Raw genomic sequence first — 21,042 nt, 5'->3', positions numbered from 1 at the left:
GACATTCCATCTCTGTTGGATATTTCAAAGTCAACTGTAAGTGATATTATTAGAAAGTGGAAGCATTTAAGAACAACAGCAACTCCACTACAAAGCAGCAGAGCAGGGTGAATGACTGCTGAGGCACATGGTGCTTATAAGTAAGCAACGCTCTGCTGATTCAGTAGCTGAGGAGTTCCACTGGCATTAATGTAAGCACAACAACTGCGAGGCAGGAACTTCATGGAATGGGTTTTCATGGCCAAGCAGCTGCATGCAAGCCTCACATCACCAAGTTCAATGCCAACAGGCGGACGGAGTGGTGTAAAGCACAACAACACTGGACTGTAGAGCAGTGGAAATGTATTCTGTGGAGTGACTGATCAGTCTTCTCTGTTTTGCAGTCAGATGGGTGAGTCTGGGTTTGGTGGATGATTGGAGAACGTCACCTGCGTGAATGCATTGTGCTAACTGTGAAGTTTGGTGGAGGAGGGATAATGGCATGGGGCTTTTCAGGGTTCAGGCTTAGTCCCTTATCTCCAGTGAAGGGCAATCTGTGTGCTTCAGCATACCAAGACATTTTGGACAATACTATGCTTCCAACTTTTTGGCAACAGTTTGGAGAAAGCCCTTTTCTATTCCAACATGACTGTGCCCAGGTGCTCAAAGCAAGGACTATAAAGCCATGGATTGATGAGTTTGATGACTGACCCGCACAAAGCCCTGACTTAAACCCTATCGAGCACCTTTCAGATGAACTGGAACTGAGATTGCGTTGCCAGGCCTTCTCGTCCAACACAGTGCCTGACCTCATAAATGCTCTGTAGTTTGAATGGACACAAATTCCCAACAAAAACACCTCAAAATCTTGTGGAAAGCCCTCCAACAAGAATGGAGGCTGAGTGGCCAAGTCCACACTAAGGCAAATGTATTTGAATACCATGCCCTAAGAAGACACTGCTCCAGTTGGATGGGAGGGTTCTTGTTTCCAGCTCTTTCCCCAAACAAATGACAACACAGTTTGTACGGTGGTTACGCCCCCTGTGGGAGTGCATTGGTAATAACTTTATTGCAAAAATACAGGTTCCCTCTTTCCCCGAGCAACACCACCCCAGAACTGACACGCAGTCTACACGCACCTACAAAGAACCATCTAAAGTCGCTCTTCGCCGCTCTCTCCCTCCTCTTCCATCACATCATTCACAAACACACACTCTCATCCTTTAGTTTACATTCATTCATCGCTCTCTTTCTCCCTCGTTCTCTTGCCTTGTTGCTCTCTTTTTGCATTCCATTAGTTAAAACATAGTAGTAGATGCAGAACAACAAAGTTCACCAGCAGCATTAAAACATGAGAGATCTCCTCCTCCTCCTCTCCCGGGGTCTCTGCCAGAGTCCGTGAGAGCGCCCCGAGGGGGGGTTGGCTGTGTCTGCCTCCTGCACTGTCTCTGATACAGGAAATCGTGAGGGAAGGTTGATTTGCATAGCGGACTCATGCGCTACAATTGGCTACATTCTCCCACATCCAGAAACCCAAAAACAAAGAAAGAAAAATACAACAAAATTGAAATCAAAGTAGAAACAGCAATGTTAAATACGCTCTCTGAGTTAAGTGCCAACCTTTGGTTTAGTTACAACGTTCGATCAACATCAGTAAATTCTTGGAGAACTTTACATTGGCCAGTTTTGTTATTTTTCTGATTATTTCATAGAATAAAGCATATAATAAACGTACTCTACACATGTCAAAACGCTCCTCAGTAAAGGGGGGAGTGAGTCATGTCACAATTGTTCAGTAACTGTTCATACAACTGAGGAATGGTTGACATCTCTGAAGAAGAAAGCTCCCTGGCTGAAAATATACCTCTAATACATATACATCATATAAAGCATATTCATAATAGACTGTCTCAGGCTGAAGATGAGCATTTTCTATTCACAACTGAGGTCTCCAAACCAGTGTCAGTGAAAGAAAAAAAATTCTTAAGTGCCACTGAAGTTCACCTGAGGCCTTTAAGTAAAACAATCAATCAGTGTCTCCCAGTCCTTCAAAAAGTGCACTTCTTTCGAGTAACCTTGCAAAGCGCATTTGGTTTCCCAACCTATAAATTCCTTTCAAGACTTTCCTCCCCTTGCTGGCCTATTTCTGGTGCTACTGTTTGGAAGGAAAGTAAGCAAGCGCAAATCAAAGGGAGCCAGAAAAAAAGAACTAAAAGAACAAGAAAGAAGAAGAAGCGCTTTTCTTGTTTAATCTCCCGGTAGAAACGGGAGAGCTGTCATTAGGTCGGCGAGCGGTTTAGGGGGCGGAAACTCCAGCTAGACACTTGTGAAGTGCACTCCACTTCTATTTGAAATGCAGACATGAGGAAGTACCACTTTAAAGTTTATCAATATTTCATTAATTATCATTATCAACATTCCATAAGGTCTTATTAATTAACATACAGGTTTCATACATGAGTTTTCTGTACATGACTTTTAGTTATTAGAGAGTTCGGTCTCAGGCGGGTTTTACTGTGCGCGCACACACGAAGAAAACAAACAAACCCCAAAAAACAAGGAGAGAAAATTATGGCTGTCCATCTGAATTAGACCCAGTTCGGCTACGTGTGCGTCCATTAAGAAATGCCCGTGAAGAAAGAGGAAGAGGCGTGGCTACTTGATAAGAGCCCCCTCCCCTGAGCTGAGGGTCCTGCTGGAGGAAATTCCAGGTCCGAGTCCAAGCAAGGAAAACCCTCAGGAAAAAAAACCTCAGGGGGGGAGACGAGAAACAGTCCCGGGAAGAAGGGGGGAAAAGGTTGAGGTTGTAGTTTGGGGGTCAGAGTGACTGCATAGACAGAATAGTAGGTCAAAGGAAAGGAAGGGAGGAAGGCAAGGAAGGGCGAAGCAAGGTGCTGCAGGCGCTGAGGGAGGCTCTACGTCAGTGCAGATGTGTGCGTGCATGTGTTTGCGTGTGCATGTTTGAGAGGGAGGAGGAGGAGCAGGATGGGAGGTTTGTTAGATCCTCCTGAGCCGGTTCCAGGTCCGTCGAGGCCCGATGAGGACCCCGCGGGCGCTGCCCCTCCGGTGGAGGTGGTCTCGGTGGTGTTAGTGAAGCAGAGCCGGACTCTGGTCAGAAGAGAGCTTGACCCCAGTCAGACACAGCCAGAAACTCCCTGCACCACCCGACAGCTCCTGGACAAAAGGAGAAAAAACAGAGGTCAAATTAGCAGGAGGATATAACTTAGAACGCACAAATTAAAGGTTTGAGGTTATGAACTCTTAAGCTGTTCAAACAATTAGAAAGTCCGAGCTTTTCACATATTTGGAGATGTGCCTGATTTTTAAGAAGCGTACAAGATTTACAGACTCTGATTTCCAGCGACTTAAAGACACAAAAGTTCATCACAGAGGCATTAAATTAAAACATTTTGTTCCACAAGATTTGATAAATTAACTTTCTATATAACTTCTTCCAACCCTGCTGAGACAAGAAATGCACTCATTAAAAATCTCCAGACTTTTTATCACACTAAAATGGTTCATTGAAATTCTTAATGTCCTCTACATCAATTTCAGACATTTCCCTCTCATTTATCTTAGAAGTTAGAGAGTGGCAGGAATTTAATAAAATGTTCTGTTAATGACTGCATACTAAAATAAGTATTCCTGTAAATCTGCACCAAGTTCATAATTTTTTTCAACTTCAGTTGTTTCCATTAATAGCAGAGTTACTTGTGTTGCAGCCACGCTGTATTTTGTGGAGGTTTTCTGTGTTTGGGTGTGAGTGAGTGCTCCGTCTGCCCCGTAAATCTTTGTTTATTTGCTCTGTGTTTTTGTGTAGAGAGCGGTCTGTTGTATGGAGTTATGTTCTTTGGCAGCAGGTGGAGGCTGCTGAGAGGTTGGTGGGGTTGTCTGGCAGAAGGGAAACTTTGTTAGAATATTTAGTGTCAGATTTTTGATACTTGAGTTTTGGTAAATCTGTTTAAGCTGCTGTTCTTTATGTACCCATTTTTGCACGGCTCTCAATAAAAACAATAACAAAAGATGTTGAGTAGAGATGTACTTCTCAGCTCCGCCCACATCTGATTCTTACTTCTTATATGCACTGAAGGCTCTGTTCAGTAAAAACTGCACCCCATGATGTGTATTTATCAAACAGTAAAGAACTGTTTCCATATTAATTGATGAATTTCACATAAGAGGGGAGAAAAGCTGTTAAAAGCAGATGTTTGCACTACAAGCTGCTTGCAAAGGAGTCTTTTCTCCATCGTTACGCTGGTACGTTTCCCCCCAGAAACACAAAACTTACAGTACAACAAAGGTTGCAACTAGCAAAGCTGCACAAATAACAGTATGGAGTCAAAAATTAAAAGGGGTCATGGATTTCTAAATGTTAGCAGGGGACTATAGGTCCTCACTGCCACCCATTAATTCTATCACAATGACAAACAAACTTAAATTTTGACACTCAAAAATACGGTAGGAGCCACAAGATAAAGAGTATGGTTAAAAAACTAGTGCTCAAACACAAATTTTCCTTTTAAACCCCAAAACAAAGAAAGCCAACTGATGGTGATATAGCCTCCCAGGCCAGCTGATTACCAGTTGCCCTCAGCTGGGAGCAGCTTTACAGGTGCAACAAGCTTTTCATGATGAGCATGGTGAATTGTGACCAGGTTTTTTTTTTAAGGAAATCCATCATTAAATTTAACCAAAATAGCTATGAATAATGTGAAATTAATCCACGAAATGAAAACAGTGGTTTAATTGCTCAATAAATGCACCCCATTGAATGCATTTTTTCCTTAATTCAAAACAGGAAGTAGACAACAGAGCTGGATAGGGCAGAGAATCTACACAATGACTTGAAATGTCACAAAGTTGCGGGAATCAAGGATTGGGGTCAGCTTGGGCATTAGAAAGAGCAGCCAATAGCAGAGAGTAATCACGGGCAATCACAAGTTAGCAGCACCAAACAAGTGTGAAATAATAAGCAACACAACAGCAGCTGCCAGTATCAGTTCACGTTTACCTGTTTAGCAGGGGCTGTAATGACAAGACATACCATTCAACTATAAAATTAAGAATTTGTTGAAAATATCTGAGGCACTGTAAGAATAAAGACTCTATCTATTGTTCTGAAAAGTTGGAGAGGTGAGTTTGTTTTTTTTCCAGGTTTGAGAATTCAGTATTTGTATGAGCTAGTCCAAAATACTCTAAAAATGTGATCATAACAGGGTTCATGTTTTGAAAGTCAACTTTCACTGCTAAGTCTGACAGCTGTAAATATCAGGGAGAAAGTCTTGTTCTTAGCTGATGAGTTTTGCTTCTTGTTTCATTAGGATTCCCCTCACATCTCAAAGAGACTGAAATCAAATTAGATTTAGGTTCACTGTCTCTTCCCTGATTTGTTTTCTTCACTTTTGCACCACCTTTTCTTTGTTTGCTTGTTATTTAGGTGCCAACACCTCAGGCAGCCTCATAAATGCAATTTTCAGCTTTTAGTGGGAGCACTGGCCCACAAACTGAATTTCAGTTTGATATATCATTGCAAATTTATTCTAAAACTTTCTTTTGCCAGATTTGCTTTATACCAGCAGTTAGTTCACCGGAATGAATTTTAATTAATTTAAATGAATAGCATGAATATATTTCAATGAATCACTTTAATGATTTCTACACATTTACATAGGTTAAGGTGTAAAGACTGTGGGGGAATTCTCTGTTGGAGTGCTCCTGCTAAATCCTAAATCCTCAGAAAGACATCATAGGGGGCTGTTACACAGACAACATCTCAATCAGGTCAGACCAGCAGGTGAATCTGTAGTCAGAAATTTTTGAGCACATTTAAACTATAGAGCGTAGAAAAAAGATGACCCATCATTGACAGACACATTTCATGTTTATTTTTACATTTTAAATCTTGTGTTTTTATAAGTTTTGGATTGTAATTTATTCAGGTGTTTTGCAATACTGTGTCTTTCAATGTTCTTAATGTTATCAAAGTCCCTGTAAAGTGAAATCCAAACTCTGTCTTTACACCCTACATATGTTAGTATGATGTAGCTGAAAACGTGAAAATACCTAGATCTACATGTGACTGAATTTAGATTTAGATTGTTAGAAACTTGTTCACCTCTTCCCTGGCTTGGTTTAAAGGTCATATATTATGCAAAAAACACTTTTCAGGCTTTTCTAACAAAAATATGTGCACTTGGCCTGTCCACAATCTCCCCAAGAATCAGACCCCCCCACCCCACCACCACCACCACACACACTTTCTCCAGCTTTCAGAAAATTTGTACTGAAACAAGCCGCACTCAGATTTTCCCCTCATGATGTCATGTGGAGAGTTAGTACCGCCCCCTGATTTGGTTGGCCCCTCCAACTTGGAAGAAAGTTCTGCCCTCCTCTCCTGATCCTCCTCTCAGCTGTGGATCAGGAGAGCCAAACCCATCAAGCCACACCCATTTCCTGAGAGGGGCGGAGTCAGGGGAGGAGTCAGACAGCTTAGTAACATTTAAAGCCACAGACACAGAAACAGCTCATTCTGTACAGGACTAAAACAGGTTTTTTTTTAAGACATGCAAAGTGTTGCAGAGTGTTTTTTCAGCCACAAACTTAACAGGCATGATTTGGAGAACTCTGAGACCAGTATAAACTTCTCTTAAAAGGGCAAAATATGTGACCTTTAATTTGGGAAGGGCACAGGATCTTTTTCTCATGAGTGGGTGTGGCTTCAGTGATTCAACAGACACACCCACCCCATCATAAAGCAGATATTACTGCCTCACTTTTCACGATTTTGAAGCTTAATTTTCTAGGCATAGAGATGTTTTTTTATGGCTGAAATTTGGCCTGGTGGTTCATAACACAGCGGCCTGTCATACAACAAACATAAAGAATCACACAGATTCTTTGAACCACTTTACAGGGACTTAAATTTTTTCTTCTTAAATTAATGATGTCCTTTAAATTGCTTTTGTATGAATAATGCTTGATGAAAAAAACCTGCCTTGCCTAGTTTTAAAGACTGATCTTCTAGGATGAAGTCAATGACACCATTATGGAAATACATAAACAAATCTTATTTTGCTCTGTCATATTTCTTTCAAAGGTCTGAGTGTTTTTAAATATTCTATTCTTAAATGTATAAGGTACTTCAAATTATTCTGTGTATGTTTGCTGATTTTTACATGTTAATAAACTTGCCTTCTCTCATTATGAGATGTGATTTTGACTCTTAATGTGAAAAATTAAGCTAATATCCCTGAATGTCACACTAAAAAGCAAGATCTGGAGAGATCTGAAGGAGGATTTCACACCTGTTCTGTTTGATTTGATAGAAACAATCTCGAGCCTGTCTGCTGAGTTGGTTCGGTTTGTTTATGCTGGTGAAAACTGTCAATCAAACTCCAGTGTGGACCAAACAATCAAACCAAGACTGCTTGAATGTGGTCCTCTTTTATTAGGAGTCTAGAGTGCTTCATTTGTTGTTAGAACATGAACTAACCAATTCACATAAAATCTGCCCCTCAGGTGAATTAAATTTATGTGTTTTACTTATTTATTCATGATTTATGTGTGACTCCTGACTGGTGTACACTGACTGTGTACAGCTACATCTCAAAAACATAAAATATTATGTACAAGTTCATTTTATTTTGCTTGATTAACTTCAGAGAGTTGCATTTCCATGTATTCTAGATTAATCTCAAAGTGGAACATTTCAAGACTTAAAAAAAATCTTGATGATTACAGCTCACAGCTCACTAAAATCAAGAATCCACTATCTCACAAGTATAAAACCATTGTGGAAAGGTCCAATTTGCAAAGGTTTCCTGAGTCTCCATGCTCTCATTTTGGTTCAGCACACACAACAGCAATCATGGGGAAGACTGCTGACTTGACAAATGTCCAGAAGACAATTATTGTCATCCTCCACAATGAGGCTAAGCCACAGAAGGTCAGAATATTTATAGAAAGTTGACTGGATAATAAAAGAGACATAAGAAAAGGAGCACAAGCAACAGGAATGAGCTCAGCCTTTGGAGAGTTGTCAAACAAAGCAGATTCAAGAACTTAAGGTGGCTTTACAAGGAGTGGACTAAGGCTAGAGTAAGTGGATCAAGAGCCACCACACAGACCAGTTCAGGAAATGGGCTACAAGTGTGGTGTTCTGAGTGTTGAACCACAGACATCATCAGCTTCTCACCTGGGCAAAGGAAAAAGGACTGGACTGTTGCTCAATGGTCCAAAGTCCTGTTTTCAGATGAAAGTAAAATTTAAATTTCATTTGTAAATCAAGGCCCCAGAGCCTGGAGAAAGATCAGAGAGGCACATAATCTAAGGTGCTTAAAGTTCAGTGTTTTCAGTTTCCACAGTCAGTGATGGTTTTAGGTGCCATGTCATCTACTGGTGTTGGTCCACTGTGCTTTATCAAGTCCAAAGTCAACACTTTCAGCCGTCTACCAGGTGGTTTTAGAACACTTTATGCTTCCATCTGCTGAGAAACTTTATTAAGCTACTGATTTCCCTCTCCAGAGGGACTTGGCACCTGTCCACAGTGAAGCCAAGACTACCAGAAACCAGTTTGCTGTTCATGGTATTACTGTGTTTGATTGGCCGGTCAACTGGTCTGACCTGAAACCCGTAGAGAACCTCTGGGAAAATATCAAGAGGAGGATGAGAGACAATTACTGAGAGTATAAATTAGCATAAAAAAACACGTTTCTGTGTTATAAATCCTTTTTGGGACGGATGTTTTGCGATATTCTAAGATTTCGAGACAATGTATTTTTGTGAGCCATAAGTCGTAATCATCAAGATTAAAACAAGTTTTAAACATATTTTACTTTGTTTCAGTTTAATCTAGAATATATGAAAGGTTCATTTCTTGAATCAAAACAGGGAAAAAAATGTATATTCTTTTTTTTCAATGCATCATAAACCACAAGAAATTTTGACCAATTAGAGAGCATTTCCTTGCAGATCCACTTGTAAATGCCTCATGTGAACACTGACGATACGTGACAAAGATAATTATGTAACAATACAACAAATTGGTCCATTATTTGGACCAGATCAACAGAACTAGCAATGTGGAAGCGCTTCAAGTGTCATCTTGTAACAAAGTAATGCCTTTAAAAGTTTGAAATAACCTTAATCAAGGGCTTCTGATTAAGGTGCTAATAAGGAAATAATCAAATGAATTTAAAACATGGAAATCCTGTTTTGGCTGAGTAATGGAACAAAATGTTTCAAAATGCATCAGAAATCTGCAGAAAGACTAGAAAATGCAAATTACATTATAATGAATGATTTAGTTGGTTAATACGTCATTTGAAGATACTCAACAGATAGTTTAGATAGCAGATTTTCAACTTCATAGCAATGCAGGTCTTCTTTTTTATGCTTTTATGTCTTGAAATATGATTTTTATCTGGACTTGTTGAGACAATATTTGAAATTGTACATTTTAAAATAAAACTTAGATAAATACACTTGCCAGACCTGAGTTTTTGCAGTGAAGTTTTAATTAAAGTTGACACATAGCAGATCTGCAGATGGTTAAAAATATTTTTTGGCTCTTCACAGCGATTATTAAAAATCAGTGCACTTCAGGGGATATAGCTATGTGCAAAAAGGGGCTTAGCCTACTTTTCTGCCGCATGACTCTGGTTTGCCAAAAAATAAAATGCTGACCCAAAATGCTATCAAAAACATATTTACTTTACTCGTCAGACCTTATTCAAACCAAGCAGATGCAGGTTGCTTTGCTTTAAATAGTGCAAGTAACATCGTCATGCGAGCCCAGCGCAGTGTTTACCTGTGAAGCAGTGGAGGGAGGTGGTGATGAGAAGGTGTTGGTGATGAGGAGGATGGAGAAGATGACAGTGGTGGAATAGCAACAGGGACTCAGAAGAGAGGAAGTAAGCAAGGCGAGGCACTGACATCAGCCTGCTTCACCTTAGAGAGAGAGACAGCGAGAGGAGAGAGGCAGAGAGAGAGAGGACGACAGGTTGGAGATCGAAAAAGCAGGACAAAAGGAAGACAAACAGCGAGGGAGAAGAGCACAGGGAAAAGCAATATGTAAAGTGCAGAGGCGGGACATCAGCCAGGTGCAGTTCAGTAGCACAGCCACAAGGGGGCAGCAGAGCTCAGGAAGTCACACTCACAAAGCTGCGGGTTGCAGTCAGACGGCTGCGGCGTGGGGCCACCACTGAGCCGCTCAGGCTGCGTCCGATTCGCCTCAGGTTCTCCCCATCATCAGGCTCAGCCCCCAAACGCAGATCCCGCAACATCATTGGCTGCAGAGGGAGAACATGTGAGTCGGAACCTGGGATTTGTAGACATGTGGTGTCTGAAGAAATGGAGATGCTGACGCTACCTTGTTGAGGTAGGTGGGGGTGCTGGTGCAGTCGGCCCCGTACACACTCCTCTCCATGTCTGCGTTGGGGGTCTTGGAGCGAGCCTGCCCTCCCACCCTGGATATGAGTCTCTCTGAGGGGCTGCAGCCTGAAAACACACAGCCAGGTCAGGCTGGAGGTCAGACAAGAGAGCCTCTACAAGAGAATATCCGCTAATTACAACAATCATATTTACAAGTGATCTTCCACACCATGTGGATAATTACAACATTTATTAATAGATTTTTTAATCAGTTCCACATCAGCAATACTAAACAGAGTAAGACTTTTAAACTAACTAGCACAAGATGTTTTCTTTTCAAATAGATGCAGAATTGCGGCAAGCTAAAAAGTATTTATGACTTTTGCATCAATTAATAACCACTATCCTTCAAAGTGTCCTTGGAGAGTTCTGATTTTGGATGGAATTTAAAAAGTTCTGTGATTTTCTGAAGTATTTTGTGAGCAGGCCCAGAGTCTTTAAAAGATGCTTGGGATAAAAACAAATGCAAAAAATGAACAAAATAAAAAAAGAGAAAAGCTAGACATTTCAACGGAAACAAAACCAACATACATCAGTGATCTTTAGACATATGTTGTCCTGTTTGCAAAGCAAAATGTGGCCCTATTTAAAGGGTGTTAAGCAGGTCCTCTACTTTGCATGATGCCCTTACAAAATCAGAGTACAACTAAGTGTCAGTTTAATAATAAAAAACAAAGTCAAGGCAATTTTGTCACAGAACCTGAGATAAGTCATGTGTAGTTTTAGGCATGCAAGGATTCATCATGGCGCCACAAACCGGGGATGAGGGTCAAGCTATCCAGCCTGATGCTCGTCACTGATACTCCTGTATCAAGCATTTGTTAGCAACAAGTTATGTTCTGGGCTAACATTATCTTCCTCTGAGAAACCCAGTACCCTTTAACTATTGTGCATGTCTTTTTTTTTTTTTTTTTACTAAAACACAATGCAACACACAGATGGTGTAAGATGCTTGAAAAAACTAAAATAGAAATAAGCAATGTAAATCAATAAAATCAAGATATTCTCAACCAACCAAAAAAACTCGCACGCAAAAAACAAAAATGCATTTTTAAGAATAAAACAAAAAATTAAATTACACACAAGTATGATTAAGCAAATCAAGGCACGTCCCTGCAGCACAATTTGCCAAAAAACAGAGAGGTTTTTTTATGCTAAGCTCATTGTATGAGTTAATCCATATTTTTTTTTGGTCTTATCAATTTATGTTGCCATAGCTACATGCAGGGGATTGTGGGTAGTTAGCCTTTTCATTTAGAGCAGTGATTCTCAACTGGTCTAACCTCAGGACCCACCAATATTTTTGATGACAAATCACGACCCAAATTTCCAACAATTTTCAACAATGCACATTTAGTAAATAAGAATGCTGCACTTAAGGTCTTGGATAGAACAGAATTTATGACAGGAACAAGTGATGGGGTAAAACTGATATGCTTATCACCCCCCTTTCCCCATGATAACATGCACATTTTAGCCAAGTTTCCAGAGATCTTGAGAAATTACTTCATTATCATGGTAAAAATAGCAAGAAAAGGAGATATGTGATTTGAATATCGATAAAACATTTAAATTTACTCAATATCACAATAAAACAAAGTAAAATCAATGGTAGGGTTGCACTTTCTTCATAGACTGTTGACATCGTTTTTTTTCCAGACACACTGAAAAATGCTCAGCGACACCCACTTTTGGACCCCGACCCACCAACCACTGATTTAGAGGATTGTAGGAATCACAAAAACGATCACTGAGATTCACTGCCTGTTGAATACTTATCTTAATGTCAAATTGCCAGATATTAACAAATGTTTATCCCCTGTGCTCAGTTCTCACTCACTTTATAAGCTGTATCTTTTATTAAATCACATAAGAAGTCAGTACTCGTTAGCACCCATGATCTAACCCATGATTGTAAGTCAGTTTATGTTTGTAACGTCTTTAATCAAGATGGTCTGAACCAGTGTGGTAACTTTACAGGTATTTGGTAAATCCTCTTACTGAACAACAGCAGAAGTTGATGTTTAATGGGAGAGGTCCCAAAACAACAAATGGATTTAAGGGAGAATGTGATAAGAGTGCTTCTGTGCACTGTGCAGGCAGAACAGGTGGACACTGTGCACATATTGACCGATCACTGATGGCGCTGATCTCCAAAAATAAATTGAGCATTAATTTACTGAGGTTTATCATACAAACACCAGTCTGATGAGCTGGGGTATGCAAAAAGTGAGGCCCCCTAAAGGTGGTTGAGACCCTATGCAGTAGGCCTGCCTATGTGGTTGTTCCTGTCTTTGTTTTCATTTTTTTATGCACTTGCTGCAAGACATCTCCCCCTTGGATAATAAAGGTTCAATTCATTATTGTATTCATACCAGCACATCCAAGAATAGCAGCATTTCCACATAATTATTTCTTCATATGTATAAACTTCTGACAACAGCAACAAATGATCACATTCAAAACTCAAAGATTTTTCTGATGCCACTGAAATATAACCTTGCAAAGCCAGTGGACTGGCCAGATTCCATGTCATCAAGCAAAGAATCAAGCTGATACCTGTCCCTAGTCAGAGACCAGCAGGCGTCATCTGATGAATGTCGCAGTAGCTGGAGGCGCTGTTTACTTGTACTGCAAGCCTGTAAACTATGGCAGCAGGTTAAGAGATGAGCGTGGATGCAGCTATGGCATCAGTTGTATCAGAACTAGATGACATTTCCTTATTGTAGGGAGAGAAACAAACAGAAGTGAAACTAAAATGTGTGGCACTTTGTAAAGTGCATTGAAAGTAATACTATTGAGACTGTGCTAGTGGGGCTAACATTAGCAGTGCTACATAGTCCGTCTTTATGCGCGTTCTAATTCTCTGGTAGCTCTTATTCCCTAAAGATTTATTTTCAGGTTTTTAATGCCTTTATTTAGACAGGACAGTGGAGTGATAAGTGCATCGGTGAGATGGGGAGGTGGAATGACATGCAGGAAAGGAGCATGTAAAGTTGTGCTAAGACATCAGTAAAGGGTACCAGGCCTGCCCACAGAATTGGCTGGGCCCCTGAAAAACCCAGTGAATGCGCCTTTCCAGGTGTGTTTCAAGGTGTTGTCCACACATTTTTGCCACTTCTTGTTTCCACTTTAAACCCATTTGAACTAATTTTTGCCACCACATGCCCCTTTTTTTTTTCTAACAGTTTTTATCCACTTTGGCAAGTTTTTCTTCATTGTGCCACTTTTTTTCACCTTTTCTTACCACTTAAAATCAATTTTTTGCCACTTTCAGCCTATTATTGTCACCTTTTTTGCTCCTTTAAACCCTTTTTTGCCACTATTCACCCATTTTTTTTTTGCCTATCTTCACAATTATTTATATATTTTTGTCATTAATGTTGTCTCAATTTCCTTTACTTTCTTTCCTGGCATCCTTAGGTTTATGAACATCCTGGCTTAGCTATGGAGTCTGACATTACTTTCTTAATCGTTTAGGTCAGTGTGTCCATCATCATTAATAACTTTACCAATAAAAGGGTAATTCCGTTTTTATAAATGAGGTTTATATTTTGAAAAAGGATACATTATACAGCATGAATAAAAATACTTTTTTGTTGCTTTGATAAAAGTAGTTATTTTTTAAAATAAAAAATAATAACTATAAATTTGGTTATTACACCTTAGCTTTACAATGGACCATGATTTTCCTGACCTCCATCAGCCCCCAATTTGACTGGGCCCCAGAAAGCTCTCCCCTTTGTCCCCCCTTATGGATGGGCTTGGAGGCTTTTATCTATCCTTTAGTCAGTTGAAGTGGCGTTTGTATCATGGTGCCTGTCTGTAACTAAGCTCCTGTTTTCCTTTTTAAACCTCATGAATCAAAAGTAACAAGCAGTTCAGGTAACTTTCTTTTATGTATAAATAACAGAGGTCATTCAACCAGGCTTTGCAAGGTTGAGGTGTAGTTTAAAATAAATGACTGGCATTGTGGAAACCCAAGATATGTGGTTGTGCATTTTACTGCCTTCAATGCTGTCAAATACACTACTAACCAAGAGACACATACCAAAATACAAATACATTTGTAAGTTTTTTTCTGTATGAATTGTTTGTTCCTTTTTTAAAAGATTTATTTTTGGGCTTCTAATGCTGAGTAGAGTAGAACACAGGGATGAGAGAGTGGGGAATCACATGTTGACCAGTGTTAATTTTGGCAGCTAATTTTGATTTTAGTCTTAGTTTTAGTCTTTAAATGAAATGCATCTTAGTTTTAGTCAAATTGTAGTAATTTCTACCCGTTTTAGTTATAGTCTAGTTTAAGTCAATGAAAACTCAAAACATTTCAATCTAGTTTTAGTCCACAAAAAGTCCTCACAGTTTAGTCTTTACTTTTAGCCCAAGTATCTATTTTCTTGCCTAAATCTGGTACCAAATCATGGTAGTGTGTTCCATGCACCCTGCTTTCGACAGCTGAGAGGCAGAAGAGACACAGAAGCATTGTATTTTGACAGATTTACCCAGAGTGGAGAAATATCACAGATTTTGAGTTTTCCAATGAAAACTACATTACATTTTAGTCTAGTATTGGTCATCCTGACAAAAACTAAACTTAGTTTATGTTAGTTTTAGTCATCACAGATCTTTCTTCAGTTGTGTGAGTTTAATGTAACACTGCCTGCGTACGACTTTATCCCCATTTCTTTATCAAAACTTAGCTAAGCAGGTTGCTATCAGTGTTATCAGTTTGCTCTGTTTGCCTTTGGGTTTGAGAGCATTATGGCAGTACCCACACACTGGAGTTATGGGGGCTACTAGTGGTGGGTGGCTGCATGACAGTTTAGACAGAACATTGGACTGGGATTATAAGGCTGACATTATTTTAAAAGTATTAGGAACTAGGTTAACAAACTAGTCATTCTGGTTCCAACTACTTAAAGAGCAAGCTAACTGTGCTCATCCCTACCCAAAATACAAATGAAATGCCAATAAACATAAAAGAATGATTGATTTGAATTCAGCGTTTCAAATTGACTTTTGAAGTATATGTATGACTTATTGATCTTTCAATTTAAAAGTCTCAGTCAGTTAATTGTTTATGACAAAACAACTCTGCGTGAGTTTGTGTAATTGTGTGTAAAGGTGTGACTACCTGTCCTCCCAGCCTGCAGACTGGCCTGGTAAAGGGAGTCAAGCTCCGACAGCTCAGCCTCTTCTCGGTCACAGCAGGGATCTCTGTGTTGCCCTGGGGCATGCTGGGAGCTGTAGTGCCCTGGAGAAGACTGGCAACTGAAGCTGTAGTGCTGACTGGAGGTCTGCGGCCTGATGGGAACGCAGCGGTCAGGTGGCGTGTCGTATGGCGTCACCACGGCGTCAGGCCGGTCCAAACTCCAGGAGGACCAATGACGCGTTCCGCTGTCCGCGGTGGTCGCTCCGTGCATCGGCCAATGCTGCACGGCGCCCGTTGGGGACTGGGGCTGGGGTGGCTGCCAGAGAGGCGTGAGAGGTTTCCTTTGCCCCAAGGCCTCCAGAGGGGGAGACGGGGGAGGAGAGGAGGGAGGAGGGGGAGGGCGTGTAGGTTCAAGGTGTGTGTAGTGTGCGACATGTGTGGTGTGTGTATCCCAGAGACGCAGAGGAAGCGAGGGCAGGGAGATGGCTAAGTGCTTCCCCAGGGGTCTGACACTCACCCCCCCTGCCTGCAGCAGCTCGCACAGCCTCACCCCTGTCCCCTTCCTCCCATCCTCGCCTTCCTCCCCCTCCTTCTCCCCCTCCTCCTCCTCCTCCCTCCGGCTGGAAGGGGCACACGGGTGAGGGATGCTGAGGGTGAGTGGAGGCCGATAGGGTGGAGGGGGCGGGCCTTGGCCCAGAGCAGCGTCCTGATTGGGCGTCGCCTGGTCCTCTTCCTCCTCCTGATTGGGCGTCAGCAATACTTGGACCGGGCCAGGCTGTTCACTGGAGGACAGAGAAGAGGGGGGATGTCACTCAGCGGGCAGCACGGGGAAACAAATCCAAAAAAAAAAAAAAAAAAAAAAAAAAAAAATAGAGAGCTGCTCTGACGTCAGGTGAGTTACTGCAGAGAGGGAAGGTCACAACAGCCGACCAGGATAAACAAGCTCTCTCTCTCATACACACAAAAGCGCAAATAGATACAAACACACAATGATGCAGCCTGTGCAAGCATGGCCTTGTGTGTGGAGATTACACAAACATGCTGCTCATGAGTCAGGCACTAGCTCAGCTCCTCTGCAGAATCATCAAACTTCACTTTCTCAACTCAGATAGTAAAAAAAAAAAAAAATTAATCTGAGTATAAAACAGCAAGTGCAATGCTGTGTAATTTGGCAGCTATGCCAGATCTATTCTTAAGATTAAAATTACTTTTAGTTTTAGTCACATTTCAGTTATCATTAACTAGGGCTGAATCATTTGGGAAAAAATTTAATTGCCATTTTCTTTTCCAATATTGCGATTTAACATGAAATTATTCTAAGTTCCTCAAACCATGTATTTGCCAAAAAACACAAGTAACAGATGGTTTAATATTACAACAAACACTATATTAGATAGATTAGACATAAACTGTTCTCTCTTGTAGGCCTGTAGGAAATTATATGATGCATGAATCAGTGCATCTGGATCACATATTTTGATTTATCTACTTCAGTCACAGCAGTAACTTGTCCTATTTGTTTGACTTACAGCCTTGTAAACCGTTTTTTTCCAGTTTTAGTCAAATAAAGTCTATTCACTGTAGTGTTCACTTTTAGTCAAGGCATTTATTTTCTTAAGGCTAATTTAATCAGCCAAATTATATAATTGATATAAATTAGGGCTCTCACAATTAATAGAGTTAACCCAGATTTATTAAGGTCCACAAATAGTGCACTAATTTTTTCAATCGTGATTAATCGCATGCTTTATGCCCCTTTTAATACACTTTGGTCAAGATTTTGGTCATTGATTTAAAATACACTGATGACAATCCTAACATATCTTAATGGAGAAAATTTCATGAATTTTGAATGTTCCAAAAGTATAGCACTAACTTTTAAGTCTCCTGGATGATCATTAAATTTATGTTTTTTAACACTTAAGATCTATTTTTAGCTTGTTTTTGTGTGGTTTTCCTTATAGGAACAATGCAGTCAATGAACATTTTCAGTCATAGTTTTAGTCGATGAAATTAACACTGATACATTGAATCTCACACTGAGGATAAATGTGGCCTTCTCTGTCTGGAGTCACCCAGCCTTAGTAGGCTACTATATCACCTTATTGATTTACATACACTGATATGATATATGTTGAACATTAGAGGATCCTCTATGCAGAGACGTGCTACATATTCCTCACCATGGCAGTGCATGCGTGTGTAGTAAACTTGTGTGTATTGGTATGTGCGAACAGCAAGTCAGTAAATTTGAGCGTCTATTTCTGAAGACAACTGCATGTGTGTGTGTGTACGTGAGCGCCCCCATCCCCCATGTTAACTCTCCCTGTCTCTTTTTGGTCTTAGTAATTACCCAGCAGGCTTTGCAGCAGCAAGCTATAAATCAGAGGCTTGTGTTGATCAATAGAGGAGAGGAGGGAGGTAATAAAAAAGGCTGAGCACTGAGCATCACCTCCTCCCCTTTCCCTCCTTTCATCCCTTCATCCTGTTAACAGTTTGGATTTACAGTTGATTAGTTTCTAACTAATTTTGCTCCAGTTCAAGTGAAGTGTAATGAAAATTAGAGTAAATCTGACATTATGTAACATAGTTAAAGAATCTAATCATAGCCTCTAAGTTGAATATCCATCAATTCAACAGGGTTAAATTGCTGCAGCAAAATGTGCAGGAAGGAAGGTTTTCAAGAGTCTCAATACACTTTTGATGAAACATCTTTTAGGATGATGCAGTCTCTCTTATTTTAATGAGGTTGGTGAATTTTGACATTTTGAAGTCCTTTTTGTGTCTCATAAATGAGCAAAAATTAAGTTTATGTCTACAAGTCCCTTCTTGAGAGCTGTTCTGCAAATCTTAATTTGAAATTATGTTCAGCACTTTATTTAAGGGGGCCCTTTTACCTCGTAATTTTACAGTTTTAAGTGTAATTATCTAGTTATTTCCAGAGAATAAGATAGAATTTACATGGTAGTAAGTTGGCATTTTACTAAGTTAAAACTCAGTTTTATTAAGGAAGTAATTACCTTGTAAAAATGTATTAATCATCAAGTAATTCATTGTAATATTGTGGCAATTCTCTTGTAATTGGGTAGTATTTTACTCTAACCCTGCAGTTACTTGAAATTTATTCAGGAAGGGCTTACTTTAATTTAGTGAGCCAAAATAAAGACTTTACCTGGAAATGGAAAAAAAAACATATAGAGAAAATTATCATCTCATTCTTAAGAAATTATTTGGTAAAATACTACCTAATTACCAGAGAACTGCAGCAATATTACGAGGTTAGGTTAGAGTTAGTTTTAGAAACAAGGCTTGATATTAACACCATCAGCACAGCATGGCTAGTAACTTTAGAAAACTGTTAGCCACAGTGGCTGCTGAGCAAGAAAAATGTGCGTTAAGCCCTAGGGGTACCCTTGAGTAAAATGCCACCCTCTTTCTAGAGAACTGCCACAATATTACAAGGAATTATTTGATAGTTTATACAATACTACGATAGAATTATGATTAAAAAAACAACTGTGTGATTTAGTTCTATTTTCGCTTTTCATACCTGTCTTGTAGCTGTATAAAACTTGCTGAACAAGATCCACAGTACCTAAAAAAAGTATTCATTCCCTTAGATATTTTACCTTTTTATTGATTTTATAAATCAATCATGGTCAATTTAATTTTTGCTTATGACAAAAATTACAAAACAAAACAACTTCTAAATGTCAAAGTAAAAACAGATTTCTCCAAAGTAATGTCAATTAAACAAAAATATGTAAGGTAAAATAAGTGACTGCATAAATATTCACCCCCTTCAATAGATGCAACTTTTGGCTGCAATCACAGCATAGAGTCTGTGTGGAAAGGTCTCAGTCAGGCATGCACATCTGGACACTGCAACTTTACTCCATTCTTCTTTGCAAAACTGCTCAAGCTGCGTTAGATTCGGGTATGAACAGCCCTTTTCATATCCAGCCACAAATTCTCTACTGAATCGACTCAGCAAGATCATTCATCTTGTTGTCTTTAAATCATTTCTATGTAGCTTTCGCTGCATGCTTCACGTCATTCTCTTGCTGGAAAATAAATTTTATCCCAAGCTGTAGTTCTCTTACAGACTTAATAAGATTGTCCTCCAGGATTTTCCTCTGTTTTGCCACATTCATTTTACCCTTCTAGGGCTGGCTGCTGAGAAGCATCCCCACAGCATGCTGCTGCCACCACTGTGCTACACAGTAGAGATGGTGGGTTTGTGATGAGGTCCAATGTTTGGCGTCTGTCAAATATAGCATCTGGTCTGATGGCCATAAAGCAACATTTTGGTCTCATCTGACAAAATAATTTTCTTCTGCTTGACCATGGAGTCTCCCACTCCCCTTTTGGCAAACACTAACGGCAATTTAATCTGAGTTTTCTTTAACAGTGGCTTTCTCTTTGCCACTATAACATAAAGTTTTTTACTCCTTTAGAGGAGTCATCGGTGTCTCGGTGGTCTCTCTCATTTGTCTCTTTCTTGCACAGTCACTCAGTTTGTAATGACGGGCTAATCTACGCAGATTTAGACATGTGCCCTATTCCTTTCATTTCTTGACGATGGATTTAACTGAACTCTAGGGGATGTTCAGTTAATGATCAACCAGGGACTGGACCTTGGGGTTGAACGAATATTTATGCAATCATTTATTCTATATTACAATATTTTGTTCAACTGACATTCCTTTGTAGAAATACGTTTTCACTTTGACATTAAAGAAATCTTTTGGTCATTTTTGTCATAAAAGGCTAAATTATGTTGATCATGAATGATCTATGAAATCAATAAAAGAGCAAAACATCCAAGTGTGTGAATAATTTTATAGGCACTGTACCTCCTATTACTTTAAACGGCAGATGCATTAACATGTTCCTAAATTCATCGAGTTCAAGGTCTTGTACCGAAGTTCACCCTGAAGCAGGGGGATTCAGCTTTAGAAGAACTTCCCTACTGAGGCTCCCTTCCTCCTTAAACAGCAACACTGACACATCAGGAGGGAAACCATCTGAATCAAGAGTAACACACAAACAGCAGCAAAGACAGAAACAGGATCTGTGAGTACAGTCGCATGGTGGAACATAGAAACACAGTTGCAGAAGCACACAACACACAGACTGCAGCTTTCCAGTGCACAGAAGGACAGATCAGCAGCGCACAAAGAGCAGAGGGAAGCCTTGGCAGCACACAGCTACAAAGAGCAACACAACAACAATGAGGGGAGGCAGTGAAGCACAGCGAAGCAGAGAAACTCTCTCTCTCTCTCTTTATTCTCGATGGCAACACAGAGCCCAGCAAAGCAGGTTTTTTTTTTTACTGCACTGCAACAAACACACAAACACTCAGAGGATCAGAAGTTACTGTAGAAAGTCAAAAGTGTGTGTTTAAAAGCACACACACATTCACACACATACAGCAGGATGTGAGAGTGCAGTGCTTGGGGGTACAAAAACAAGGG

The 21,042-nt window shown here is 40.0% G+C and overlaps 1 protein-coding gene across 3 annotated transcripts in view; it reads right to left on the bottom strand.

Annotated features, from left to right (window-relative positions):
* Positions 1-1,011: 1,011 nt before the first annotated feature.
* Positions 1,012-21,042, bottom strand: part of usp54b (ubiquitin specific peptidase 54b) — a 108,347-nt gene continuing 88,316 nt past the window's right edge. For 2 of the 3 annotated variants that reach the window (XM_041816126.1, XM_041816127.1), the window contains 4 exons: positions 15,548-16,347; positions 10,352-10,479; positions 10,140-10,271; positions 1,012-3,153 (listed from right to left, as the gene is read on the bottom strand). In XM_041816126.1, the coding sequence (XP_041672060.1) occupies positions 3,067-3,153; positions 10,140-10,271; positions 10,352-10,479; positions 15,548-16,347 (1,147 nt within the window). In that variant the 3' untranslated portion in view covers positions 1,012-3,066. Of the gene's footprint in view, positions 3,154-9,790; positions 9,931-10,139; positions 10,272-10,351; positions 10,480-15,547; positions 16,348-21,042 lie in introns of all 3 variants that reach the window. The other variant, XR_005993489.1, reaches the window with a different exon arrangement.

This window comes from Cheilinus undulatus, linkage group 20, assembly GCF_018320785.1.
Source record: "Cheilinus undulatus linkage group 20, ASM1832078v1, whole genome shotgun sequence".
NCBI lineage: Eukaryota > Metazoa > Chordata > Actinopteri > Labriformes > Labridae > Cheilinus > Cheilinus undulatus.
The sequence above is the reverse complement of the archived record's forward strand: the minus strand, read 5'-3'. Positions and strand labels throughout refer to the sequence as shown.